This window comes from Panthera tigris, chromosome D4, assembly GCF_018350195.1.
Source record: "Panthera tigris isolate Pti1 chromosome D4, P.tigris_Pti1_mat1.1, whole genome shotgun sequence".
NCBI lineage: Eukaryota > Metazoa > Chordata > Mammalia > Carnivora > Felidae > Panthera > Panthera tigris.
Genome location: NC_056672.1, coordinates 73,604,893 through 73,632,302, shown reverse-complemented (window position 1 = coordinate 73,632,302; position 27,410 = coordinate 73,604,893). Strand labels below are relative to the sequence as shown.

The 27,410-nt window shown below is 57.1% G+C and overlaps 1 protein-coding gene across 1 annotated transcript in view; it reads right to left on the bottom strand.

The window, feature by feature from the left end:
• Positions 1–23,670, bottom strand: part of COL27A1 (collagen type XXVII alpha 1 chain) — a 140,205-nt gene extending 116,535 nt beyond the window's left edge. Inside the window, exons 1-4 of the mRNA XM_042963692.1 lie at positions 23,615–23,670; positions 15,390–15,460; positions 10,136–11,868; positions 2,570–2,623 (exon numbers count right to left, since the gene is read on the bottom strand). Of these exons, the coding sequence (XP_042819626.1) occupies positions 2,570–2,623; positions 10,136–11,868; positions 15,390–15,460; positions 23,615–23,670 (1,914 nt within the window). The remainder of the gene's footprint in view (positions 1–2,569; positions 2,624–10,135; positions 11,869–15,389; positions 15,461–23,614) is intronic.
• Between the last annotated feature and the right edge of the window lie 3,740 nt (positions 23,671–27,410).

Below are 27,410 nucleotides of genomic sequence, written 5' to 3'. Positions count from 1 at the left end.
CCTGGCAGTGTCAGGACCTGGAACTAGCTGTGAGCAGCCCTCCCCCTCCCCAGCCTTGCTCTCCCCAAAAGTCCTATGAGTAACTAGGGCCCAGTGGTCTCCAAGGAACGTGGAGGACCTCAGATGTTCACCCCTGCCCAGGCTTCTGGGGTCTAACCTCAGGGCTCAGCCTGAATTGGGCCTAAGTTGCGTAAAGGCGTTTCAGGAGGGGCCCCCGACCAGCACTCCAGAACCAGGCATGGGCTGTGGGAGGCCAACAGTGGCCACTTCTCCCCAGTTGTGCCCCCCAGCTACCCCAAAGACGGTGGCCTGGAGCACTCGGCTACCCCATCTGCAGTTTATGAAGGTGGGGGCTTCTTCCTGCTTCCCCGCCCCCACCTCTCCTCCCCTCTCCAGCCACTGCCTTGCAGCGAAACGAAGCAGCACATAGTTGACTGGGAGCCAAGCAGACCAATTCTATAAATGCCGCAGCCCAGAAAGCCGGGTGTGGGGAGGGCCCAGGGATTCCCCAACATCCTTCCGCGGGCCGGGGGAGTATGCGGAGGTGGGAAGGGGCATGCCACTGAGCTTTGGATGACCTCAGGTAAGGCCTTGCCCCTCCCTGAGCCCCAGAGCCACCATCTGTGGAGAGAGGAGCTGGGGTTGTCTAATCTTCACATTCTATTATCTCTGGAATTTTATGATCTATGGAATTTCCAGTCTAGAAACAGGATGATGGGGAGGGGAGCACACAGAGAGCCCAAGAAGGATGTCAGGAGAGCCATTCACTCACTCATGGAATTTCAGAGCTGGGAGGAACCTTGGAAATACCTTTCTAAGGAAATGCCTTGGAAAATCCTGGAAGGACCCCGTGCTTTAGAGATGGGAAAACTGAGGCCCAGAGAAGGGAAGAGATTTACCTAAGATCACACAGCTTCTGGGGTGAAGTGTTAACTCTCGGCCTAGAACTCTTCAGCAAACATTTGGCCAGCACCTGCTATATGCAGGGCACTCTGAGAGGCATTGTGTAAGAAAGAGAAAAACAGGGCCTGCCTCTGGCCCACAAGGGCCCGACTGAGTAGAGAGAAAAATCAGTGCAATAAATCGTTACCATCATCGGCTCTGGGGTCACACTGCCTGGCTTCAGTCCTAGCTCTAGTCCAAAGTCTATGGTTGACTTTGTCCAAAGTAACAACTTTTCTGAGCCTCAGTTTCCTCACATGTAAACTGGGGACACTTATTGGAACCTATTTCTTGGGATGACTAGGAGGGTGAGGTCATGCATACGTAGCTTGGTCAACAGAGTTCAGCAGTCTCTGTGAGCTTTTCGGAAGTGATCCGTGCCATCCAGAAAGGCAGATAAATTGCTGCAGGAATTCCGAGAAGGGGACAGTCATCAGAAAACGTGGTGGCGTAAGGGCACGCCAGGTCGCCGGGGCCAGGTGGAGAGAACAGCCCGAGCGAAGGTGCAGAGGAGCGGTTTGGATAGGTAAGGTGCCTGCTAAGTCAGAGGGCCTCCTCCTGGTCCCAGGCTGCAAGGCCCTGTGGCCAGCAGTATCCCTGGTACCTCTGTGGTCCCCAGCTCTGGGTAGATGCTCCATGGAGACTCTGGAGCCAGGAGGAAATGCTGCTTTAGACAGCAGATTCCAGAGCCCTGGGCCCAGAGAGCACAGGGCCAGGTCTGGAGGGAACTAGGGCTCGAGTAATTGCATAACCAGAACCATCCGCTGGGTTCAGAGCTAAAAATATGCCCCAGGCAGCTGTCTCTGCCAGAGCCTTGCCAGGCACCCAGCGTGGGAAAGGCTGATTCAGCCTAGGCACAGGTGCCAGGCGTCATGGGTCTGAGCCCTCTTGGAAAAAGGACAGATTTTTCAACAAGAGAAACCCCCAAGGATCCCAGCATATGGTTAAGAGCCTGGGCTCCCATCCTGGGCTCTTCCATTTCCTACATGCTCAGTTTCCTCGTCCCTAAAAGGAGAACGATTGTACTGGCCCATGGGGCTCCTAGGGGAGAGGGGCTCAAACAAGGCAGCATTAAGTGACATAGGAGGTATGACACGTAGGAGCGGTTTTTCACACCAAGGCTCAGGCGAGCTCATCTCAGCCACTGCAGCCCAGCCAAGCCATCCTCCAGCCTCTGATGAGACCTCTCAGCATGGGTAGCTCCCACCCCGACCTTTCCTATGTCGGTATCCCCACCCCAGGCCCTGCAGAGGTGCCTGCAGAGGTGCAGAGATGGATGTGAGGGTCATGTCCTCCCAAGCCAGCTTTTGTCCTGGACAGATGCTGAAACCCATCAGCTCAGGACGTGTGGTCTGCAGAAACCCCTTCTCCACTCCAGGCTGCCACGGGTGATACCCACAATGAACAACTGAGACCCTGTAAGAGGTCATTGCTCTCCCACACCACGCCCGTCCACACGGTGCCCCCTAAGAGCCCTAAGTACACTCCAATGGGCAAAATGGAAAATGGGTCCTCACGTGGGACGGGAAACAGCCTGAGGACACACAGCGAGGCTGGAACTTGGGGGTTGTGGGATACAGGCCAAAGAGCCAACCAGAGCTCCCAAGGACCGTGTGTGATCACTTACCCGAGGCCCCCGTGCACCAGGGGGTCCAGGGAGCCCAGGCAGCCCAGGGGGACCCTGAGGAAAAAAGCAAGAAGATGGCATCAGTGCGAAGTGGCAGCAGAGAATGAGTTCAAGCAGTCATTCAACAAGCCTGTCCAGAGCTCTGGGCATGGAAACCCAGCGGCTGAGAAGAGGGGTCCTCTGAGGTCCCTACCTAAGGAACTCATGGTCTTTGAGGCTTTCGGGCCTTTGCAGCTGCTGTTTCTAGGTCTTTGAAGTTTTTGTCTTTTATTGCCTAGCTAACTTATCCAGGCTGTCACCTCTTCCAGGAAGCCTTCCCTGATCCCTCCCCCAGGTTGAGTCAAGTCCCCTCTTTCCCTCTATTGTAAAGGCTTCATATTGTTTGGGGAATTGTCTGCTCAGAAGCCTATCACTCCCGTTAGACCACGGTCTCCTCAGAGGAACTATTTCTCTCTCTCTCTCCCCCTAGGGTTCAGCTAAATGTTTGATAAGATAAAACAGCAAGGGACCTCAGAGCTCAGCCAAGTTCTCTGCAGAGCCAGAGCAGAGAAGGGACTTGTCCAAGGTCACACAAAGCCTCTTTGCACCATGGAGAGGCAGTGCAGCATAAACGGTATAGGCAAAGGCTTTTGCATCAGACAGGCCTGGGTTCAAACCTCACGCTGCCCCTTACCAGCTGGGCTTGGGCAAGTTCTTTAACCAGCCTATGGCCTATAAAATGGGGGCAATAAGAGCCTCTTCATAGGATTGTCACAGGGATGAAATGAGAGATGGTGAACATTTAACACGGTGACTGGCATATAATCATCACTGAAACGTTCTCTCTATTCCAGTGGTCACAGCCTGGTCCAGCCTTCATCACTGCTCCCCGAGAACCTGCGACCATGCCCTCATTTGTCTCTCTACCTCCACCCTCTCTCTACTCCTGTCCTTCTCTACACAGCTTGTTCATCTTCCCAAGGCGCTCCATGGCTCAACAACATTCAATGGCTCCCTATTTCCCACAAGAGAAAGGCCTAACTCTATAGCACAGAAAGAAGGCAGCTGAGCAGACTTACTGAACAGAGGGCTGATCTTTGTTCAAATCCTGGTTTTGCTACTTATTAGCTGGAGACTCCTGAGGTCTCCACCTGCTCCCATTCACCATGGGCTCAATAGCTACGGCTCTGTCTACCCTGAAGGGATAAATGAGGATTAACTGAGTGCCTGATGTGAAGAACTGAACACAGAACCTTCGAAGGATGCCTGGCTTTCGAGGATGTGTGAGGCCTGGGGAATTCATTTGTTTCAAATAACCATCAACGAGATTCCAGGTTTCCTGCCCGGAGTTAAAATCAGCGTTGAAAACCCAGTACGGTTTGGCTGGTAATTAATCCAGATCTCACGCTGGGCAGGCTCGGTTCACAGTTCTGGCCTGTGAACGCCACGTGCTTGCTCGTCCATGAATAAAAATCAGAAGAGAGATCCAGACAGGCAGATATGGGCACCAAGGCCCCAGAGGCACTGGAAAGAGCCCCGGGTGGAGGGAGGAGCGGGTGGCTGCGTGGCCTCAGGCAAGTCCCGGACACCTCGGAGCCTCCCGGGACCTCTGGCCAAATTGGCAGCCGTCTTCCTTGTCTTCCTTCCATCCAGAGCCCTTCTATGTAGTTCTGCAGGTTTGGGATTTCAGGGCCAGGCTCCGCTCCACAACCCCGCCCACTGCTCCCCCCCTCCCCGCCCCAGCCACCCGCTCCAGGGGAACAGTAGAGAACGTTGTAAGACTGGGGACCTGGGTTCACACCAGGCACCCCTGCTTACGAGCTGTGTGGCTTTCAGGGCACCCTACTTCATTCTCCAAGCCTTCATTCTTTTAAGTGTAAAATGAGGATATGACGGCACCTTGCTGACAGATAATCTATAAAAAGTGCTAATCCTGGTGCCTGGCACACAGCTAAAGCCCAAAAAGTTAGCTGTTGTTTCTGTTAAGCGAGCTGCTGGATGCTCTCCAACTCCGAATTTTAAACCACCCTCCTTGGCATCTGTTTTTCAGGAAGAGCAAAGATTTCCCTTTCCAGAAGGCCCTGCTTGGCCCTGTTCTTCCAGGTGACCCAGAATTAAAGGGAAATGCAGGGGCTCAGTGAAACACTGCTACAGGCATCCTTATCACTGCAGAGCCCTCTTCATAGATGAGACACCAAAAAGAGCCTCAGGGTGGCAAAATGCTTGCCCAAGGCCACACAGCTAACAGGCGGAACAGGGACTCAGCCCAGGACATTGGCTCTGTTCTCCTCTCCTGGGAGCTTCCACGCAGAGAATCTCGGCTCGGTATATTCTGACTAGGTGTGCAAACTTGGGTAAGGGCTTGCCCCTCTATGGGCAGCTGTGGAATGAGCATCCTAGAACCTTCCCAGCATGGGGTACTTCCTGAGTTGCAGGGTGGTGGTGACTTCCTTCTCCAGTTATCTGGCAGGAGAGGAAAGGAGGAGACCATGCCCATCTCACAGAGAAGAAGGTCAAGGCCCAGCGAGGCAGGGCTCGTGCAGGGCTCCAGGGAGGGAGATTCTCCCTCAGGGACCCTGGTAGGGCCGCTGCTGTGGAGGCCTGGACACTCCCTCTTGGCATTTCTTCTGCCCCAGAAACAGGGGCATCCAGGCTGGGAGTCTGACCTCACCCACACATCTGCAGAGCAGACTCTAAGTGCCAGTTGGGACCCACGGCCCAGCCTGGTGATGTCAGTCCACAGCCCGGCTCCGTGTCATGGCAGCCCAGCCCCCGGCCACGGGCCTGGCCTGGCTCTCCTCTACCAACCCGGGCCCAGCCGCGGCCATAGGCCTAACCCTTCTCCGCTCAGTACTTACTTTGTTAGTTTGTTAGTGGGCAAGCGAGGGTGGGCGCTCCCCCCTGCCCCCTCTCGCCTGATCCGAGACCCTGCCTGTTCTCCACACAGTGGAAAAACGCTGCCATTTCTTTCCAGGGCCTGAAGCCTGAGCGGGTGACTCTGGGATGATTCACGAGGGCCGGGGTGGGATTTTCCACTCCACGCCGCAAACAACGGGGCCTCTGAGAGGGCCCAGAGCCGAGGGGGAGGGGAGCGGGGGCCACAGGCCTGCCTGGGGGAGGTGAGCGAGGCCTGGGCTTGGGGGCTCGCACAAACAGAGCCATGGAAACAAACAAGCAGCCGCTCTGGGCTTCCCCTGAGGGTCGTGGCCTCCAACAGCCAGACCTAGGGGAACCCCATCCCACGGAACAAGTCCACTCTGATGTCCAGCTGCAACCACCCTCCTGCCAAGCCTTGCAGAAAGAAGTCCGCCCTGGCTGGCAGGGCCCCTGGCAGCGAGCAGAGAGGCTCCAGAGGCCGAGGATCTGGGAGACCCGAGTCCGGTCTCTCGTGTGCTGCTAACTGCTGGTGACTCTGCGTGAGGACTCTTCAGTCTCTGTGCCTCTATCAGTGCCTGTAGCCGGACAGGGAGAGGCAGGGGACCTCAAAGGGGCCTCCCATTTCCGGCCATCTGAGCGCACCGTTATTCCCAGGAACAGCGCTCAGGGCTCTGAGCCTTTTCCCCCAGTCTCTGTCCGAGGGAAGGGCCTTCCGGGCCGGGGCTTCTCAGTGTGGCTCTGTGCCGTGCCTCCGGGCCTCAGTTTGTCCAGCTGTAAAATGGGGATATAACACCCATCTTCCAACATATAATGTATGTGGGTGCTGGTTACTCTCCACTTGCTCCCCAGATCTACTGTGTGCCCCAGGAAGCTGGCTTTCACAGGCTGCACCCTTAGGCTTTCCTGCTCTGTGCCTTTGGCTGGGTCTGGCCAACGGGAAGCCCCAGCAAGAGACTGAGAAGTAGGAAGAGTGAGTCGGCTGGGCTATTTCTCTCCCTACTCCCGTGGGGACTGGAGACCACTGTTCACATTGGAACTTTCACCGGGTTCTGGTTACACCTTCCCCTCCCCTGGTACCTTCAGGCTAGACCTGTGTGCTTCGCCAGCCCCTGTGGGTTCCTCTGATGCCGCCCACACCTCTGTCAGTAGCCCCTTCCTTGAAGTCTCCTCAATTACCTGCTCCCCACCTGGAGCTGCAGGACACGGCATGCGCACTGCTTAGCACAGAGCCTGGCGCAGAGTAGGAGCTCAAGATCAAAATGCCAAAGAGAAAGCGAGACACCCCTCATTCTCCTGGGCTCTACGTGATACTAGGGGAATGGGTGAATTTCTCAAGATCTAGCCCCAATTTCTAACCACCAACAGTATGAAGGCCCTCCTGGGTCCAGACGTCCCTGGTTCCCTTGGTGCAGCGATGCCCCCATCTCAACCATCAGCACGTCAGTGAACAGCCACGACAACCCGCTGGGACCGGGTGCTAGGTGCTGGGTGGCTTTACATCCCTCATCTCAATCCACACAACAACTCTGGAAAGGTAGGTAGCACCATGTCCCCATTTTGCAGAGGCAGAAACTGAGGCTCAGAGAGGTTAAGTGACTTGCCGAAGGTCACACAGCAGCTGGCACCTAGGAGGCACTCAATCAACATTTGTTGAAAGAAGGAAAGGATAGCTGGGTAAGGCAGTGGTTCAAACCCAGGTCGCTCCAGACCCAAAGTCTGTGCTCTGTGCCTTCCTCCATGTGGCCTCCTGACCCACCAGCAGCAGAGATCTGTGTAACTTCAAGGAGCCCGGCCTGGGAGTCGGGACAACCTTTTTTTCCCATAGAGATCACATCCCTTCATTTTACAGATAGTCATGGAGCATCTGCTGCGGGCCAGGCCCTCATCCGGGTCTCCCTGAGGTGACGCTTGCAAAAAAGTGCAAGCCAGTGCAAATGCCAGCAGCCTGATCATGAATAAATAAGGCCTTGACTCGCCTCCTCCCAGGCGTGGGGCTTCTGTGCAGCTTCTGTGCAGTCTCTGTGAACCGCAGCCTCCCCGCCCCTACTCACCCGGAGTCCAGCTCAGCTTTTCCATGCTCCCCCCGCTGCTGGGGCTCCCACAGAGCTCCCTCACTCAGTGGCTACAACTGCTGGCAGGCCCGGGGCCCAGAGCAGTCTCCGCCTCCACCAGTGTGGCTCATGCCCCTCCAGAACCACGCAGAACCAGGCAGACCCGGCCACCCCTCTCTGGCCCTTGAAGTTCCCACAGCCACTTATTTCTAAGAAGGGAGCTCTTCCGAAGCTGTCATGGAGGGGAGACAGCCCTAGGGAGAGGAGAGAAGTTCCCCAAAGTCACCCAGCAAAAACAGATCTCCAAGGGGCCTTGGAGATCACCCAACTTGCTTCCTCACAGGAGATGGGAGCTATTCTTAACCTACGTGCTGCGGAAATCAAGACTTAGTGTGGATCAGAGCTAGTAAGGGGCGGAGTCAGAATTTGAACCCAGGTCTGCATGTCCCCAGTATGGGGACAATTAAGCCCCCTGCCCAGGGCAGCACAGCTTCTGAATGTATATGGGGGTTGGAGGCAGACAAGAGAGGACAGGAAAAGAAGTTGTTACCACTGCTGCTCAAAGATGCCCCTTCAGTTATATAATGCTGGTATCCGGTGACATATAAATGACCGGTTTGCCACCTGCCGCACAGGGGGCTGGACAAAGCTTCTCGAAGCTTCGTGGCTCCTATTGGGGTGAGGCTAGGTTCCAAGCGGAGGAAGGGTGGGATTCGGGGATAGGGCGCGGCAGGAGGCGAGCAGGGATTCGCATACACGTCCCGCCCTCCTGAACCAGTTCCTAGGAGGTCCTAAAGGAAGATGCCACTCACGTAACTCACACATTTGGTGAGTATAGAAACAGAAGATTTGTTCAGACAGTGAGATCTTCCTTTGAGGCCAAGGACAGGGCCTGACATATCTTTGAAGCCCCCCAGCCTCCTGGCCCTAAGCCTTAGAGTCTCAGTGTGGACACTCAGGACACACATTCTTTGATCGCGGGGAAGCTCCAGGAGATCTGGAGTGAGGCCTCACCCCTGCGGATCCACATCACCAAACCCCGGGGGAATGTATGCAGATTCTGCACCCTAAAAAACTATTCCCTGCTCCAGTGTAGGCTTGGACACGGCTGTCCTTTCTCTATACCACACATGGCCTTGGAGACAGGGTTGGCCTTCTCCACTGGATGGAGTGGAGACCCTGAGCCTCACACCCTCTCTCAGAGGGGGACAATTCACCCCCGTTTGACCTCGTGGCCAGTGAACCGAGCACCCCCACAGCTTGGGAAGCTGAACTATCAGGCCTCAAAGGCACCTGGTGCCTGAGTCAGGCTGAGCAGCCCGAAGGGCTGAAAAGGGGTCCCCCCTTCTTTTCTTGGCTCCCAACTTCCTGCCCTGACAATTTCAGAGCACAGGACTTAAGCAGAGCGTTGACATAATTGCAAAGCAATGCATACAATTTCCATAAGTTCTACAATATGGTTATAATAAAATCGCGCTCTCAGTCCCCTTGGAGACAGGCTGAATAAATATTATTCCTAATCATTATTAAAACTCATTAAGTGTGTTTGTAAGGCCTGGGAATTCCCAGCATCTGCCACTGTCTCCACATTGTAGGGAGCCTAACCTCAAACACTAGAGCCTGGTGGGAAACCCGGCCTTAGGAAGGAGGAAACCACACAGTGGTCATCTCCAAGGCAGGAGAACAGAGCTGAGGCCTGAGCTTTCTGGAAACTCCATCCCACCATTCCCCGCCCAGAGGAATTGGCCTCCAGCTGCAGAAAGGTCGTTGCCCCTGGAGACAGTCCCAGGCATGCTGCAGGCATCGACCCTGAGAACATCTCCTGCACGTGGAATGTTCTTTCTCCTTTCCTTGACTGTTCAGGCCCACCCTCCCCCTTCCCACCCCAAACTCGCCTACAGGGGCCACAAATCCAGCATCTATAGGATCCAGGCAGGTGAAAGAAACAGGGGAAAGGACTGGGTTGGAAGACCTGATCGGGAGACGTGGGGACGGGGGCACACAGGAGCAGGCCTGTCCTATCGAAAGGGGCAGCTCTCACGGAGCCACAGCCCATGGGTCACTGCGTCTCTCCCCCTTCCAGGAGAAGCCAGTCGTCAGGTCTTTTATAAGAAATCTCTCACATTTTTAAAATGTTAGTAACTCGTTAAATATTTTTAAACAATGCTGCAAGTGCCAAACAAAACACGTTCAGGACTACCCGTGTGCGACCTTTGTCCAAAACGCCCAGACAAGCTGGTGGGCTGGAGGAGCTCTGCTCTAGGAGTCGGGACAGCTGAACTTCGGAGAGCGTGTGACCTGGGGGCTAGTCGGTTAGTGGTTTTCCTTAAGCCATTTGACCTTGACAGCTGGGTTAGCAAAGAATGACCTGGGGCCTGAGCCAAGCAAAGCCCAGGGGGGCTCTTTACCTGGTGGTGGCCACCAAACCCAAGTCTGCCCCGGTGGATCATGAATCACAGCAGGATGTGTAATCAATCAGGAGCACAGCAGAGGTAGACAAGCAGGGGACTCGCGTTCGAGTTGAGAGTCCGCCGATGACCACCTCCCGGCTCGACGTTGCTTCTCCTGGTCAGCCCTTGCCGGGAGTAGCCACTCGCCCTAACCGCCCCCTGCCACCCACTTGAGCTCCGAACAACATGCACACCCCTCCCAGTCTTACCGGCAAACCGCAGTCTCCCTTGGGCCCTGGAGGTCCCATCAGCAACGGGAAAGGCGTGGGTCCCGCCAGGTGGAAGAACGAATAGCTGTGACTTGTAGGCCAGGTACTGGAGGACAGGAATCGCGCTGGGGCAAATGCCGGGGCCGAGGTGGTCGGCCGGCTGGGCCGGGACTGTCTGGGGCTGGGCCGGGTTGTCGGATCATTCAACGGGACATCCCTGGCTGCCTTCCCAGGTCTGAGGGGGACGGGCTTCCGGGGGTTGCTCTTGGGCCTGGCTTTCCTTGTGGCTTCTGATCCAGAGGGTTTCTTGGTTCTGGTGGGGCCTGAGCCAGGAGCAAGGGTGGGCGGCAACGATGTGGCTGGTGGTGGAGTGGTCCCGGTAGAGTCAGGACGGGGGACAGGTGACACGGACAGAACAGTGGGTTGAGGCGGTCTGAGGGTGCTGGTGTGGGCAGTGACTGGCTCACTGGCATGACGGCTCATCTTGGCCTCATTCTGGCCCACTGGGGAGAAAGGCATTTTGGAGGATCCAGTGGCCAGAAGTAGGGGCCGAGCGCCGGGTAGCGGAGGTCTGGGCGTTACAGGGGTCCTCTGCATCGGCCTCACGGAGGGTCGGGAGGCTTTGGCAGGAAGTGGGTGGGAAGTGGATGGCACAGGCTTCTTGGTGGGGGGGGCTGACTTTGTGAAGGAAGGCCGAGCTGCCTTCTGCGTGGGGCGGGGGTTTTTGACAGGGCCTGTGGAAGGAGGAGTGGCTGAAGGCCTAGCGGGATGATGTCTGGGGCTCCCGGTGGCCGTGCTCTTCTGCAATGGCTGGACAGGTGTGGCGGAGGCGGCACGAGAGGCTGGGGGCACGGGAGGAAGCACTTCACTGGCTGACAGCTTGGCAGGTGGCAGCGGGGTCCGTGCTGGGCCCCTGGCTGCAGCACGCTGGTGAGGGTCTGTGATGCTAGTCCTTAGGGGCTTGGTGGGTGTGGCAGGCACCACAGTCCCCCTGGGATCCCTGCTTGCTGGCCGCAACCCCAGGGCTGGTGCGGCAGTGGTCAGGTTCTCCAGGCCTCGCAGGGCAAGGTCGGTCTGGAAGCTGAAGGTTGTGCCAGGGTCTCGGGGAAGGAGGGGTCCCAGCTGGGGCCGGTATGTGTCGGCCTGTCCACACTGCTTTCTCAGGTGGGTACAGTAATTGCGAGCGACCTGCGTCACAGGGTAGATACTGAACTGGCACAGGGCACCTTCAAACTGGACCGCGTGTGGGTTCATCTTCCCAAAGAGGAAGGAGCCCTCGGGGTCGAGTGCTGGGTCCTTGTGGAAAGGCAGCGGGACAGGCACCCGGTGCTGCCCGCAGGCCGTCACCAGGGTGACGGTGCGGCCGCGGAGCTCCAGAGCTAGGTGATGCCAGCGCCCGTCATGCACGTCGAGGTCAAAGGCCACCGAGCGCCGGGGCCCCAGGTGGAGGACCGTCTTGCCGGGGAGAAACTGCAGGCCCAGCTGCAGCTTGTGTTTCCGGCTGCGGACGGCGAAGAGGAAGGCATGGTTCACCCGGTGGGAGCAGAGGCTCAGCACCAGAGCCAGCTCTGTGCCCAGGGAGGCGGGAATGACGGCGGCTGTGGGAGTCTGGAGCCGGGTCCGCTGCGTGAAGATGAAGCCTGATTGGAATGGAATGACCCCTGGGGGCGGGGGGCTCCGGCCACCCCCTGCCTTTGTCCAGCTGAGGCCGAGCCGCTGGAGGACGTCCACATCTGCGGGGTGGGGGTGGGGGGGCAGAGGCAGGAGAGGGCACGGTCAGAGCCTGCTCCAGCCCCAGACCCCTACAGGCGCACAGACACAGTGAGGACAGGTCACCCATTGCTACACTGTGGCCCGTGCCTACGGCTGGGAGTACACAGCCGGAACCCGTTCCCTATCTGGCTGGACGATGCTGCATATATTAGTTTAAGACACAGACCCCGGGCACCAGCGCGGCTCGGTTGGTTAAGCGTCTGACATCGGCTCAGGTCACCATCTCACGGTTCCCAAGTTCAAGCCCCACGTCCGGCTCTGTGCTGACAGCTCGGGGCCTGGAGCCCGCTTCGGATTCTGTCTCTGTCTCTCTCTGCCCCTCCCCCACTCATATTCTGTCTCTCTGTCTGTCTGTCTATCTCTCTCTTTCTCTCAAAAATAAATAAAACATTAAAAAAAAAAAAGACACAGACCATGGAGCCAAACTTCCTGAATTCACTTGTGACTTACTGCCTCAGTTTTCTCGCCTGTTAAATGGGATAATAGAGTCAAACGCAGAAGGCTATTGTGAGGATACACTTGAAAGCAAGAGCCTGGCACAACATAAGCACTTTCAAATGATAGCTATTCGTACCGAAAATAATGATCTTCGCCAAATGCTAGCACTAACAGTATTCGAGACTGCCGAACGTGACAAGCTTCCCCTTCTCTCTGCCTCAAAAGGCATCTCCTCCAAGAAGCAGTCCCCTGAGTGAGGGAGCAGGGTGAAAGGAATGGATGTGTCACAGGAGTTTGGTAAGGATGTCCAGTGGGCCTGACTGGTCTCACCACCTTTAGGAACCTCCCCAGCCCCCTGGGGAGGCCCCCTAGGTCTCTCTCTGGCCAGAGCAGGGTGGGGGGAGCCGCTATCTGCACGGGGGGAAGAGGATATTTCCAATGACTCCCCTCCTCCCTGTGCGGCTTTGGACAGAGCAGAGGAAGCAATCAAGGCGTCCCTGCAAGCTCTGTCCTCTGGCCAAGCGTTTGGACATCTACTGTGGCCTGGCCAGGTCACATCCGCCCAGTAATTACATCGGTGGGGCTGGCCAGAGCAAAAGGAGGGCGTCCAGGGTGTTTATGGAAAGGCTTCCTGACCTTGCCTCTTGCCGGGTCACTCGACCTCCCTCAACTGGCTGTGCTGCGAGCGTCTGCAGAAGCCGGCTCCGGAGCCCCGACCCAGAAAGGAGAGGCTGCCTCTGGAGCTGGGGTCTGGCTCGGGTGCTCAGCTCCCCTCCCCCACCCCCGCCCCCCAAGCTCAGCAACCTAAACCCCGAGTGTGGTCCAGGGGGTGCCCATCAGGCTGAATGCAGAGCTCGGCCCCTAGTCCTGAGCTAACAACTATGACGTGGATGGACGGATGGACGGAGGGACAAATAGATGGGCTGGGGTCAGAAGGCCGGGCTTTGGAGCCAGACAAAGCCACCTGTGAGTCTGGACTCTGGGCCTCAGTTCCCTCCGCTGTAAAACGAGGCAGAGGAGAACGCCCGCATCATAGGGTTCTTGGTCTTCTTCGCCAATCCTCGCACACGGCCTGCACCAGACACCTCTGGGCAAGTCTCTTCCTGACCCCTGGGCCTCAGTTTCCCTGCCTGTAAGACAAGGGAAACCACACCTGGAAGCGGCCATGACATGCTAACGATGTTCTCAGAACTCTAGAGGGGTAGGCTGCTTCTTCGGGTTGGCTTGACTTGAAGACCCTTATTCGTCCGTAGGACCTGCGGGCCTTCACTTCACTGCAAATTCCCCCTCTCTCCCACCTCCGTCTACCCTCAGACCCTAATCTGAAATAAACCACTGCTCAAAAATTCTCTTGGTAGTAGTGTATTTCACACCTTTTAATCACTGAAACGCTCTTATTATCACAAAATATTACTCACTACAAACAGCTGAAAAGCAAGCAGGTGTTTGCTAGGGAAGAGGTGAGGGCAGGAAGCCACCCCCCCCCCCCGCCCCTTGTCCCATCTTGGCAGCCCCTGGAGGACCCCAGGCCTGCACAACATGTCCTCAAACACCGCAGCTTATGGCTGCTTGCGCTCTCCCAGGGGAAATGACAGTTGGCCAGGCCAGGAGATACCAATGAGCTTTCCCTTAGCGTCCTTTCAAAACCGACACTGGCTAGTCTCCAGGCCACCCCTGCAGACTGTCTGTAGGTCAAGGGCAAAGCCCCGAACTCTGACACCTGGATCTGGCAGAGGTGGTCATCTTAGGGAAGACTGACCACTGCGGGCTCCACAGGGGATAGAGAAGGACTGTTCTTAGCCAAGTTTTCAGGTAAATGATATAATCAACAACAATAATAAATGCCAGGATTTGTTGAGCACTTACTATGAGCCAAGTGCTTTACATGTACTATCTCTCTTGAGCCTCTCAATCATCTATGATGAAGATACTGTTTATTATCCCCCCTTCACAGACGAAGTTCAGAAAAGTTCGCTATAATAACTAGCCCAAGGTCACACAGCCTATAATAAAAGGCACAGCTGGAATCTGAACCCAGGCCACCTGGCTCCAGGGTCTCTGTTCTTAACACAATGTTATACTGAGCTAGAGCCCCTCAGGCAAGTGAGAACGTGGGGTGGAGGCACATCCAGGACCCAGGGGCGAGGCGCTAGGGGACAGGAGAATGAATACAGCCCAACGCCATGCTGGAAGGACCCAGCCAGCTGGCCACAGCAAGATCCCTTTATTACATAAACCTGGCTCCACATAGCTCCGGCCTCTCCCCAACACCCCCCGCCCCCCATCGCCTGACTCAGGACTCTGGACAGCTGTTCACCTACTTTGTGGGGGAAACAGCAAGCTCGGAAAATATGACATTTGCACAAAATGTTGCCGGGCAGCAGAAGCCTCTTCCGGGCACGGCCCTCCCCTCCCGGGGACCCAATCCCTGCCGGCGGCCAGGTCAGGCCACAGGGGCTCTGAGAGTGCCCGGCTGCCTGTCCCGGCACACAGGCGGGCGTGGAGGAGGGGAAGGGCCGCTATTTTAGGAGGTGTCGTGGCTGTTTGACAAACAGATGTGGGAGAGGTTTCAGTCTCCACAGGCAGCTGTGCAGCCTGCCCACGGCCGCTCTGGCCCCCTGGCCGGCTCCTCAGGGATGGCAGGGAAGAGCAGGATCTCACGGGAAGGGCAGGAAGTTGTGGCCTTCGTGCCTCCTCTCAGCAGTTCTTGGTACAACCACTGGACAAATCAGGACGACTGAGGCTGACTGAACCAACATGATTTATTCCAATTCTGCCCGTTCCCCGCCCCCCCAACCCTTGGGTAGGAAAGAAAGGGTCAGCTTTCCACATTTCTGCACTGAGTCCTTCCTGCCCCCTACAAAACCCTAAATGTGATTCTTTCAAGTCCGGAGAGAATTTGCCAACGATGGGCTCCATTTTACTGATGGGAAAACTGAGGCAGTGAGTTCCAGGGAGGGGCCTAGCCGTCTCCTAGCCCTGCGTTCTCAGGTCCCTTCTGCCCTCCCTTGTCTCCCCCTGGACAAAGAGAAGAGAGGATTACCTTCAGGAGCTCCTTGGGTGGAGGCCAGGTGACAGACAAATGACACTAAGATCCAGGTGAAGAGAAACCCCCTAGAGACCGGAAGACACAAGCAGATGCGGCATCAGCTTCCACCCTCAGGCCCGGATCCGGCTGGAGAGATGGGAGGGAACCACCCAGGCCCAGTGTCCCCCTGTCTCGCCCATGGAAGGTGGAGGCAAGATACAGGCTCTAGGACCCCACTGTGTAGCCCACGCTCCCGGGTTTCCAGGCGCAACCCCTGCGGGCCGGTCCTGCCTACGCAGCCCAAATACAACCTGGCTTTTTACAGATCGATAAACCAAGGTCACAGGGCAGGAAAGAGTGGGCAGGAAGCCCTGCCCTGGGCGTCAGGAGACCCAGGGCCCAGCTTCAAATCTGCCGCTGACTCACCGGGCTGCCAGGGGCCCGCCCCTCCCCATCTCTGGGGCTCAGTCTCCCCATCTGTACTGTGGCCTCAGGATCTTGAGGCCCACTGGGCAGCAGAACCAGGACTGAAAGTTCAGTGGGAAGACAGAATTGATGCGCTTGGATGACTGACATCTCAAAGGACAAAAGAGATGAGAACTCCTCTCTAGACGCAAGGTGGAGGAGGAGAAGACCCCTGAACCAGGAACAATGCGTGCTAAGGAAGCTGCCTACCTGGCTTCATGCCGAAGGAAAAAGGCGGGGAGAGAAAACAGAGGGACAGAGGACACAGCGGAGAGTCAGGCAGACCCAGGTGCAAACCTGGCCCGGTTGCTTACCAGCTGTGTGACCCTGGATGAGTCACTCAGCCTCCCTGAGCCCGCCTCCTGCTGTGCAACACGGCCGACATTCCCGATGGTGCAGGCCAGGCATGAGGATTAAGTGAGCTCATGCATGTCAAGGGCTCGGCCTGGTGCCAGCCACAGAAGTGCTCCTTAGACAGTCATTGCTGCCCCTGAAGTCTGGGGCCCAGAAGGGTTAATGCTCTGCTCGGTGGTTCCTGCCAAGATGGGCAGAGGCAGTGATCCGATTTCACCTTCCTGTGGGAGCAGCCACCGGCGACACCCGAAGCCACCCGGGGCATCTGATCCCTGAACAGGCCAAGGGGAGGGCAGCACGTGGCCAAAGACGCCCGGCCGGGATGCAGGCAGAGAGAGCCGAGACAGGCGGGTGCTGAGGGCTAAGGCTGGGATGCACAGGCCCGGGATCCGTTTCCAAGAGGAAAGCTGGGATGCTGTGTTTCTGGGGAACCACGTAATCCAGGAAACCCATCTGCCGGAACTGATGTCTGGAGCCCCACGTTCTTCCCAGCTCCCAGGAGCTCCTTGGAAAACAAGTTTACACCCTCCGATTTAATAACAATTGCTCCAATTTGATTGCAATTATGATCAATAGTAATCCTGACTGGCACTGTGAAGGACACTGGCGGTCACCTACCCTTCCCTTCTTGTTCAGGGAGGCACGGACTTCAGAGGGTACTGGATGAATCCGGGTAAGTCTAAGCCAATCTTGGGAATTTCTTCTGCCATGCCAGTGACCGGTTTAGGCACGCATACGTGACCCAAACGTGGCCAGTAAGATGTGAGGGATGCCTCTTAGGGCCCCTGGAAAAGTGTTGCAAAGGGACAGAGAGGGTTCCTTCTAGCCTCTGTACATTATCGAGTGGGGATGTGCTGCTGCAGCCATTTTGGGCACATGAGCTTAACAAGCTCCGTGAGCATTTGAGGATGACAGAATGGAAAAATAGGAGACGTTTCATGACACTTGAGATGCTGAAGTAGCCAAGCCTGTCGCTGCTTTTGCTTCAGATCTCTCGATATCAGAGGTAATAACTCCCTTTCCATAAGCCAGGCTGGCTTGGGTCTTCAGTGAGTTGCAGCGTAAAGCAAGCTGGCTGCGGTAGCCCTCAGATGCTGACGGTGGTCCCTTGAAAGGCTTCTCCAGCCTCTGGGCCTTTCGCATGCCCTACCAAACACTCCCGACGCCGCTCTTTAGCCTGGCCAGTTCCCACACAGGCATTCGATTCCAGCTTGGGCCTCACCTCCCACAGCCCGGTGCACGCACCTCACCACAGCAGGTATCCCACGTGTGCTAATTGCCTATTTTCCTGCTTCCCTTTCCAGAAAAAGCCCCCGAAGGGTAGGAACCACATCTGTCTTGTTCACTTTCGTATTCCCAGCACCTGGTAAGCACGTCATAAACGTTCAGCGTATCTTTGTAGAAGGAATACATAGTACCTGGTATTCCAGGACTCTGGGCTTTAAAAGCATCCCCCCCAAAGGCCCTCCCCACCTCTGCCTTCTTCCAGGGTCGGTCCTGGATAATCTTCCGTTCCCCCTCATCTTCTCCAATCTGCTGCCATTGCTGTGAAAATGCCTTTCTCACGGGGCCAGTCCACCTCGGACCCCGCCTCCAGCTCACCGCTAGCCATGACTAAAGGTCAGAGTGCCTAGCTGCCCTGACATCATCTGGAAGAAGGGCAGAGGCTGGCCCTGCCGACACGACCTGCCCGCTTGAAGCCAATGGCAGCCTCGTCGGGCCTGAAAAGAAATGACAGGAGGCTTTGTTTGACGTGACACAAACGGAGGCTCAGGGAGGGCAGGTACCTCTTCAAGGCCACCTGGGAAGGCTCTGGGGTCATAATTCTTCAGTATTGTTTCCCACTTGACTAGGTAGACACTCCAGGAAACTGGGGCCGGATCCCCTGGGGAAGAGCTGCATCCCAGTCCTGCCGACTCCCGGGGCACAACTAACTGCATACCAAAGGGTCTGAGACGTCCCACAATGAAGACATTGACCGTGCTTTCTGTCCAGCAGCAGTCCCCAGACTTAGGGGACCAGTGAACTCATTTTTCCTGAGAATGAGTCCTCAGAGGACACTGCCCCTCACTTTCCAGTGTGCCGACAAGCTCATTTCTGCCCCCATTTTCTCCCACCCTCTCTTCCCAGAGCTTTCCAGGCACGAGCCCTCACTCCTGGAGTCCCTCGCCGTATCGTTCAAGATGCTTCTCAAGCTGATAGGGAGAGGCTGGGTGGAGGGGACAAGGTGCAAGAACCACACATGCCCTTAGTCAATTTTTATGGCTGTGGTTATGCCAAGGTGACCACTTTGGAGAGACTGAGAATACACGTGGGGGAAAGATGTTTAATCCCTGAAGGTCACGAGAGAGAAGACTCACAAGGGCGATGGGATCAGAACCTGTTCTTTAATTAAGCTTCCCAACACCATGGTTTCCCATTCAAGAAGTTCAACCCTGAAGGCCTGTTATGAAAGTATTTGCCCCTCCATCCAGTCACCTTGACAAATGCAGCTGACCTCCCACTCCCAGACCTGGATTCTGTGCGCACTTGACTCATACACTGCCAAAGCAAAGAGTGGGAATAATACAGTGGGAGAAGGTCCTCTGAGATCATCTAGAGGCCAGATTCTAGTCCCTCCCCCTCATTGTGAAGATGGGCAACCGAGGCCCAGAGAGGGGAAGCGATTTGTCTAAAACCACACAGCATGTCAGTGACCCACATCATCCGACCCCGCTGCTTAGCAGACAGTCCGTCTCACTTGACTTGTCTCTCATGGAGAAGAAATGGGAGACTTACAGGGACTTCCTACTTGCCAGAGACCAGAGTCCCAGACTTTACCAACGGGAACAGAGATGCAGCCTCGGAAGCCAACAAGCCATCTAAGTAAGCTCCAGGCTTGGAAAGTTGGCTCCCGGAGGGAGGCCCTGCCGATTCTTTTGCTCCCGTTCCAATGCTGTTTAGGCTACTGCTAATAATGTTTCGTGCCTGTGCTGGCTCAGAGCTTTGTTCTTCCCAACTTCTGTTTTCACCACTGACTTGTGGGCCTTGGCTCGGTGAACCCAGGGCTCCAGAATGTCGGGAAGACCAGGGCCCAGGGGCCAGAGTGGGTAGGAGGCAACTGAAACAGCAGCCGGGAGTTAGGGAACCTGACCTTGGAGGCACAGCCTGGCCACACAGCCCTCCAAGAAGGGAACCCAGGTGTTCCTACCCCCAGAAAAGGCCCTCTGCCAGCACACCACATGTGGCTACTCCTGGACCACGAGGCTGCCAGAACCTACAGCTGGTTTGCATGGTGTTGCCTCCATCCTTGTTACCTGGGAACACACAGAACCTTACAGACCCGTACCAACTTGCACATCCGCTAAGAGCTCAGAGCTGAGACCGAGGGCACTAAAAACACACACAAGGAAAGCAGCCTGTGAACTCCAGGCTTGGCTGTGCTCTCGTGGGCTCAGCTGGGCCGGAAGCTGGCCTGAGGACCACAGAACAGCAAAGGGGGATGGACCCGTCCCACCTGCCTCCGTGGACCGGCCAGGCCCCACGTGCCCAGACAGCCACACCCAGGCTCCTCTCTTCACACCTGATACCTCTTCCATGGGAACACAGACAGGTCATCTGTCTGGACAGGAGGCGGCCCAGAATTTTCCGGTTGACTCACACATCCATCCAAGGTGAAGTGAATAATGATACAAATAACAGCTGCCATTTATTGAGCACTTATTACATGCCAGGCGCTGTTCTAAGCCCTTGACAAGCATGGCCCCCCATTAATCCTCACAAAACCTTGCTAGCTGAGAATTAAGATGCCCGTGGGGCGGGTAAGAAAGAAGAGAAGCACAGAGGCCAGGGGCTTGCCCGAGCTCACAGGGCAGTCAGGACTCACACTGGCTGATTGCAGCGCTCCCTCTGCCCTGCAACCTGCTACCCACTAGTGTGAGTCTGTGAGTGTTTTGCCCCCACAGAGGCGGTCAGTCCTCCAGCATCACCGATATGGCATGTCAGTGCACCGGGCCGGGTTGTAAGGGTACCAAGCAGGTCCCTGCACCCAGAAACGGGGAAGGAGAATATGCCAGCAAAGTAGCAGGCAGAATGGGCTCCGAGAGAGACAAACAGTGGGTTACATGGGGAGGGCAGCCCCCCCCCCCACTCCCCGTGCAGCGCACTACGAGGGGAGCTGATGGCTGTTGAACTACGGTTTGAGGAACAGCAGAAGACACACAAGCACCAAGAAGGGGACTGTTCCAAGGACAGGGAGGAAAGGGAAGGAGAGACGGGGCCAGGGATGTGCTCCATAGGGTCATGGAGCCTGGTCTGGGAGAGGCAAAGAAGAACAAAGCTGGAGGGCATGCCAGAACCAGAGGGCACAGGATCTGGGGCACCCTGTGGTGAGGGAGGCAAGGCAGAGGCTGGGCCTCTGAGCAACTTGACTGCCCATTTGCCCAAAGCTTGGGCCCCACCATGGGGTGCTCGCCTGGCACCACTTTTCTGCCCAACCTCTGGCATCTGCCTTGGCACAGGGTCTTCTGGAGAAAATGAGTCAGCAGTGTGCTTACTGGTGCTGTGTGTGTGTGTGTGTGTGTGTGTGGTGGGGTGGGGTGGGGGGAGGTGGAATCTCAGCCAGCCAGCTTTTTCCAAGACATGGGAAAGAAGGGGGGGGGGGGATCATCCCCCTGATTCCAGCTCAGAGGGGGCGGGGCATGGTGGGGTCTGGCGGCAACAGCCCTGACCAGCCTCTTGGGAATGTCCTCTGATCCTGGGGCAGGACAGAAAGGGAACAAGTTCTGTGCTTCTCTGGGCAGTGAGCATGAGCCACAGTCCCTAGGGCCCTGAGGGCTGCTCCCATCCTCGCTCACTCCCACACACACCCACACTCAGGGATTCGCTCTTGCACACGCTCACTCTTTACAACTACTCCACCAGCCCCCGGGTCCCAGCTCTGCCACAGGAGATTCCCTGCCCCTCCCTGGCCCCCCCAGTCTCTGCCTCTCTGAAATGACTTGCTCATCTCCAGGGCCCCTTTCTACTCTGACATACAGGCTCTCCCTTTTTCTCTCTCACACACGCAAAGTGACAGGAACCGAGACACCCTCCCCCCAACCCCCAGAGAAGCAGGGAAACACGGAGGCGCACAGACCCAAACATAGTGACACACACGCGGAGACTTCCAGAAGCAGGGGACGTGCAAAGCCACACAGACGCTGAGACGGGAGCAGAAGCCGAGACCCGGAGACCTAGAAGCTTGCGGATAGTTTCACAAGAACAGACTGACTTACAAGCCCGGGACCTGTAGACACCGCCACCGGAACACACGAAGACAGCCCAACACGGAGACCCTTCCTCCCCCGAGCACCCAAAAAGCCCCCCTCCGCCCCCAACTCGCCGTTCCAGGCGCCACCACCCACCCCGAACCCCGACCCCGGGGCTGGCTCTGCACGGACCCTCCCCAGCGCGGCCCCCGCCCCAACGCTATCGCAGAGCCCGGCCAGCGGGGCAGGGCAGGCAGCGCTCGCCAACCCTCGCCGGGCCGGGGGCGCAGCCCGCTCGTTAACCCTTGGTGGCCCGCTTCATAGGGGCTCGGGAAGGGGCAGGAAGCCGACGTTCCGGGGAAGCGTCCGGAGCGGCGGGGATCCCCAGCCCTCCCCCGGGCTGGGGCAGCAGGAAGCTGGGGAGGGGGCGTCCCCGAGCTCATACTCACCCCCCGCGCGCCGCCGCCGCCGCCGCCGCTGTGCCTCGGGCCCCCCGCGCCGATCCCGCTCCCATGGCGGGCCCCTACTTCATGCTCCCGAGCCCGGGGGGCAAGTGTGGGCGCGCCCCATGGGGCCGCCAGCCCCCCGCCCCGCCGCGCCAGGCCGGCTCAGAGCGCGCGGCCCCCGCGCCCCCAGCGCAGCCCCGCGCCCAGGGGCGCCCGAGCAGGCAGGCAGCGCGGCCGGGGCCCCGCGGGCGCCCGCGCCAGGCCCATGGTCCCAGGAGTCCCGGCGCCGCGCTCGCCCCTGCCTCGCTCTTTTTCTGCTTCTACCGAAAAGGAAGAAGAAGCAGGGGGAAAAAGAGAGATGATCAAACTTTTGGAGGCGGGCTGCTGGCGGTCCCCGGAGGCAGAGCGAGGCCGGACGAGGGCGCGCGGAGGGCGGTGGAAGCTGCCTCCCCGCCGGCCTGGGGGAGGAGAGGAAAAGGAAGGATTTGGGGGAAATGAAGGCGATTTAAAGTCTCGGCCCGCGGTGGCTCTCCACCTTCTCTCCTCCCCGCGCCGAGCCGCCCTCTGCTGCCCCATGCTGCCCCCTGCCGGCCGTAGCCGAGTACACGGCCTCGGCCGGCCCACGACCGCCCCGCAGAGACACCCCCACCTCCGCCCCTCCCCCAGGAAAAATGGGGAAACTGAGATTCACAAAGAGGAAAGAGATGGCCAAAGCTGCACCGCAGGACGGGCACAGTTCGGAGATGTGGCACTTCTGGCTTGTGAGACTGGGGGTGGGGGTGGGGGTGGGGGGAAGGTCCCTCCGAGCTGGGGGGGCGGAGATAGAGGGAGAAAGGGGACAGACACTACTGCTGAAAGGAACCCGGTGTTTCAGGGACAGAGCTGGGACCAGCACTCAGTGTCCAGACTGCCACAACAGCGACAACCAGTGTCCTGCCACAGACCCACACACACATACACACCCCTCTTCTCAGATTCAGAGCGCCCTGGAGAACAGACTTCCCTGGACACTTACTTGGTGGGTGGGCTTGTTCAATGTTGGTCACCCTCTTCCCCTCCCTGTCGGTTCGGTAAGAAAAGGGAGCTTAACAACCCCTGCCCCCGACACACACCCCCAGGAGGCGACCAAAGACTCCTGAGATCCCACACTGGAGCGCACAACTGCACACCTTGAACCCGCCGCAAAAGCCCAGCAAATTCGCACAACCACCACCCCCGTCCGAACCCAGGCGTGAGAAGCCCCCTCCACCTCCCCCTCCACCTCCACTTCCACCACTTGTTCACCAGTGCGCACACACACTCCCACACACATCCACACTCACCCCGAACTCAGACACAAACTCACACTCATTCACACGCAAGCCCAGTCACACTCCCCCCGGGCTCACACAAACACACCCTGGGGTTATTGCACTCGAACGCTACCCGGACTCCACACACGCAGACGAATGCACACTGGTACTTACACGCACACAAATGCACACTAGCCTCCCGGGATCCACCCCCCCCCCCAACGTACACACCCGCACACACGATTCACACAACTTCACGTGCACACATCCCACATACACACCCCAAGTGCACATGCGCGCGCACCCCCGCTTGCACACTGCTCTCCTCTAGTGCCCACCGCAAGCGTGCACGAACGCACTCACTCCCCACACGTGCACCCCCCCTCCCCGTACGCGCGCACCTTTACGAACACACACCGCTACCCCCAGAGCTCCAGGAGCCCCGGGGCACTTACTGGGTCCCTAGCTGCGAGGCTGGACGGTCGGTCCTTCCTCGGGCGCCTAACGGCATTTGTATTCATGGGTCCCCGCAGCCCCGGGCGCGGGCGCGGGGGCGGGGGTGCGGGGTCCCCTTCCCTAAACTGGGCGCGGGCGCTCGGAGCGCAGCGGCACCGGGAGGGGCATGGGCGCGCGGGGCTGCGCCGCCGGCCCGGTCCGCCTGCGCTCGAACTTCGGCCGCTCTGCGTCCTCGGACTCCGGCGCGGGCTCCGGGCGCGGGGGGCGGCTCATAGGTGCTGGGGCCGCGGCGCCCGCCGGGCCTTTTGAAGTCTCCGCTGGGGGCGGGGAGGGGGCGCTGAAGGCGGCCTTTTAAACCGTGGCTGCACGCGGGCTTGGTGGAGCAAGGTGTCTGGTTTCAGCAAACTTTAGGAAAAGTCCCAAGCCGAAGCAAGGGAGGAGGGTGGAGGGGGGGAGCCAAGCAAGAAAGAAAAAGAAGCGGCGTGCTGTGCGCTGCTTCCTGCAGGGGGCAGAGCACCCACGGCTGCCAGGAGGGCGGCCTAGCCGGGTGCTGGGGAACCCGCAGACAGCTGGCCGGCGCGTGGAACCACCCGCCACCCCTGCACCCCCAAGTTGACCCGGCGTTCTTAACCGCCACGTGGACGAGCCCCAGGGACACCCCCAAAACGGCACAGATGATGCATGTGGGAGCATTCTTCCGCGTGAGAGGGGCCACTTCGGAAGACCATAGCCCTGGAAGGTTGAGAACTCCCAGTTCACTCACAGCTCATGGTTTTTTGAGCTGCACACTTTGTGCTAGGAGGATCCTGTCCTCATTTCTATTTTTCGATATGTTGTTCATCGTGGATTTTTTTTGGCATTAGTTTTGACATTTTTAAAGTATTGCCTTAATATATTATGTACCTTGATTAGTTAGGGGTTTTCTGGCAGCCCCTTGATTCTAAAACTCCACTTCTGAGACTTGTTTGGGGTCTCAGAGCCCAATCTGCATGCCAGCATGTGGCCCTGGAACCTGCCTCACCCTAGCCAGGTGCAGCACTGTGCTGGGTGTCACCATTTATGGGAGGCCCTGCTATCAACGTTTACAGGTGAGAAGCTGAGACTCCGAAAGACGAAGTAGCTTTCCTGAGGTCACCAAGCTGGTAGGTGGTGGAGGTGGGATTGGAACCGAGGTTGTCCGATTCCTGTCTTCTGCAGCTGAACGTAATGATCCCGACCTTAGCCTTTAAGGGGTTCTGAGCAGACCCCTGTCAGTCTCCCTGACTTCATGGTGTGCCCCAGAGCTCCAATCTTCCTGATGCCCGGACCCAGGCTCTGGACAAGCTGGGCTACTTCAAGGCCTTGTCTGTGCTGTTTCCTCCCAGTTTCCCTCCCCGCCCCCCCCCCCCCCCCCCTTTGCTGCCTGTTCACGGCCTCTCTGTCTTTCCAGTACAGCTTAAGCTCTGCCCCACACCCAAGTCATAGCACACATCACATGGTGTTGTCATTGTCAGATCCACCTCTGTGTCCCCACACCCAGCATGGAGCCTGCGACACAATAGAGGCTCAAACCATTAATAATTTAAATGAGTTTCTTTAACTCCTACCGTGTACAAACCCCTGTACAAAACTGAGGGAAGAGGGTCTGCCGCCACGGGAGGGAAGACAAAGAACGTTGCACATGGTCCTGCTTTCTGGGCACACGTGCATTTGTAATGTGGACAGGAGACATGCCCAGCAGCTTGGGGCAGGTAAGAGGGCCTGCATGGGAGCCATCAGACAGTGCCATGCAATCACGTGAAGATAACACAAGGGGGGGTGTGATAAATGCTATCAATTAATTGAGTTGTCAAGCAGAACTAAGGGGTGGGGGGAAACCAGAGAATACTCCCAGGAGGAGGTGGCCTTTGGCTCATGGAGCCATGGGGGAAGACAATTCAAGTGGAAGAGTCGCCAAAAGGCCAGGAGGGTAGGAGTGGATTTCAGGCAGGTTTTAAAGGAAGAGTTGAGGGAGGCTGGTAGAGAAGCTATGTAACTAACTCCCCCCAGCCCCCCTGCACTGTGTGACTCAGTGGCCACAAAGCCGTTTCCAGGCAAGGGGATGCATTTCCTCAAAGGTCAGGCAGTGGGTCAATGGCTGAGCACCAAGGTCTTTCCAAATCTCACTCCCAAATGTGAGTATGCAATGTTGAGCCCCAGGGAACCATGCTCCACTGAGGGCTGCTGGAAAGACCCATGGGAGACCTCTCAGAGCCCATAAAGATCGACGGTGTCTTCTTCCAGAACCTCACTCTCTCCATCTGTAAAGTAGGCACATCAATCATAGTAATCTGCATGGATCCTTGAGCTTGTGAGTATGAGACTATTGTTTAACAATAATTCAATTCACTAGATAATTACTGAGGGTTAACTGTTTTGCTAGGTTGGGAGGGAAGGGAGAGTCGTAGTCTTCCAGGAACTCATGGTCAGCTGGAAAGAGAAGTCATGGACACTGATAAGAATTCTTGGGGAGAGACCTTGCTTCCTGCCTCTGCTGCCTCTTCGCATCTAGTCTTTCTGCCAAGTAGGTTCCTGGCACCACACCAGTGACTGGGCGTTAAACAGCTCTGATGGAAGTTGGGTCCAGAAGACACCGGGCCACTGCCTATTCTGTGAACAGAAAAGGGCACTCACCAGCCAGCCAAAAAGGGGCCATCTCTGTGGGGCAGAAGGCAGTGAGACTAGAAATGGGGCGGGCAGTGACCGCCAGGCCCATGTAGCATTTCAGGCACAAGAGAGAAGAATAGAGATTCCTGGCCTGGTGGGGACTCAGAGACCACATGGAATTTATTTCCCACCCAAGCAGATCAGCCATGGACCCATTGCTCTCCAAGGCACATCCGCCTTGAGAAAAACTGTTCATCTAAATAGTTTTGCTGGTGGACACATAGTAGGTGCTCAATAAGTATTTGTGAAGGAATCACTAGTGAAGTCTTAGCCTGCTGAACAGAGGTCTGCACACTGCCCAGGTACCAATCCCTGTCCATCTATCCACCAAGCTTTTTCTGAGAACCCATTGGGTGCCATCCTGTGCTTCCTGCTCTCCGCACGTCTGGTAGAGGATACCAGAAGGAGAGACAGGCAGAAAATGCAGGTCAGGACGTCCTGCCTGAAGTCATACTTGCTCCACTGGTCTGCGGAACTGGGAGGAGAACTCAGATCCCTATTCCCCCGATGCCTTGCTCTGCTGCGCACACCAGGACAGGTCTCTCTTTCACACAGCAGGCAGCATAGGATGTGTGCACACGGTACGTGCCTAATAATAGAATCATTTAATACAGTCATTCATTCCCAGGTCACTCGGCCAATCAGGAGATGCTGCTGGACATCGAGCCCTGAGCGGGGCGCTGGTCACAGGCAAACAGAAGCCGTGGTCCTCACTATGTGCACATCTCATTGCCATGTTGGCCTTCGGACACCAGCGTGAAGCACAGTAGGAATAGCCCGGCACGTAGGAGATAGTCCAAAGGAGCCAAGTGAAGAAAGATGGAATGAATGAAGGAAGGAACGCATGAATGAGAGTAAAGTTTGCCTGATTCCACCTAACGGATTAGCTTTCCTGCTACCTGCTCCCTCTCCTGTATCGTGGCCCTCATCCATCAACAAACATTTGTAGGGCACGTGACAGGCCTGATGCGAGGCTGATCCTGCTCCGCCCCACCCATGCCTGTGTTCCCAGCAGTGAGGATAAAGCATTTCACTAAAGGGAATTTCACTGCACATCAGGCTGGAGAGAGAGACGGCTTCCCGCTGTATCCCCTCCCACTGTCCCCTCCC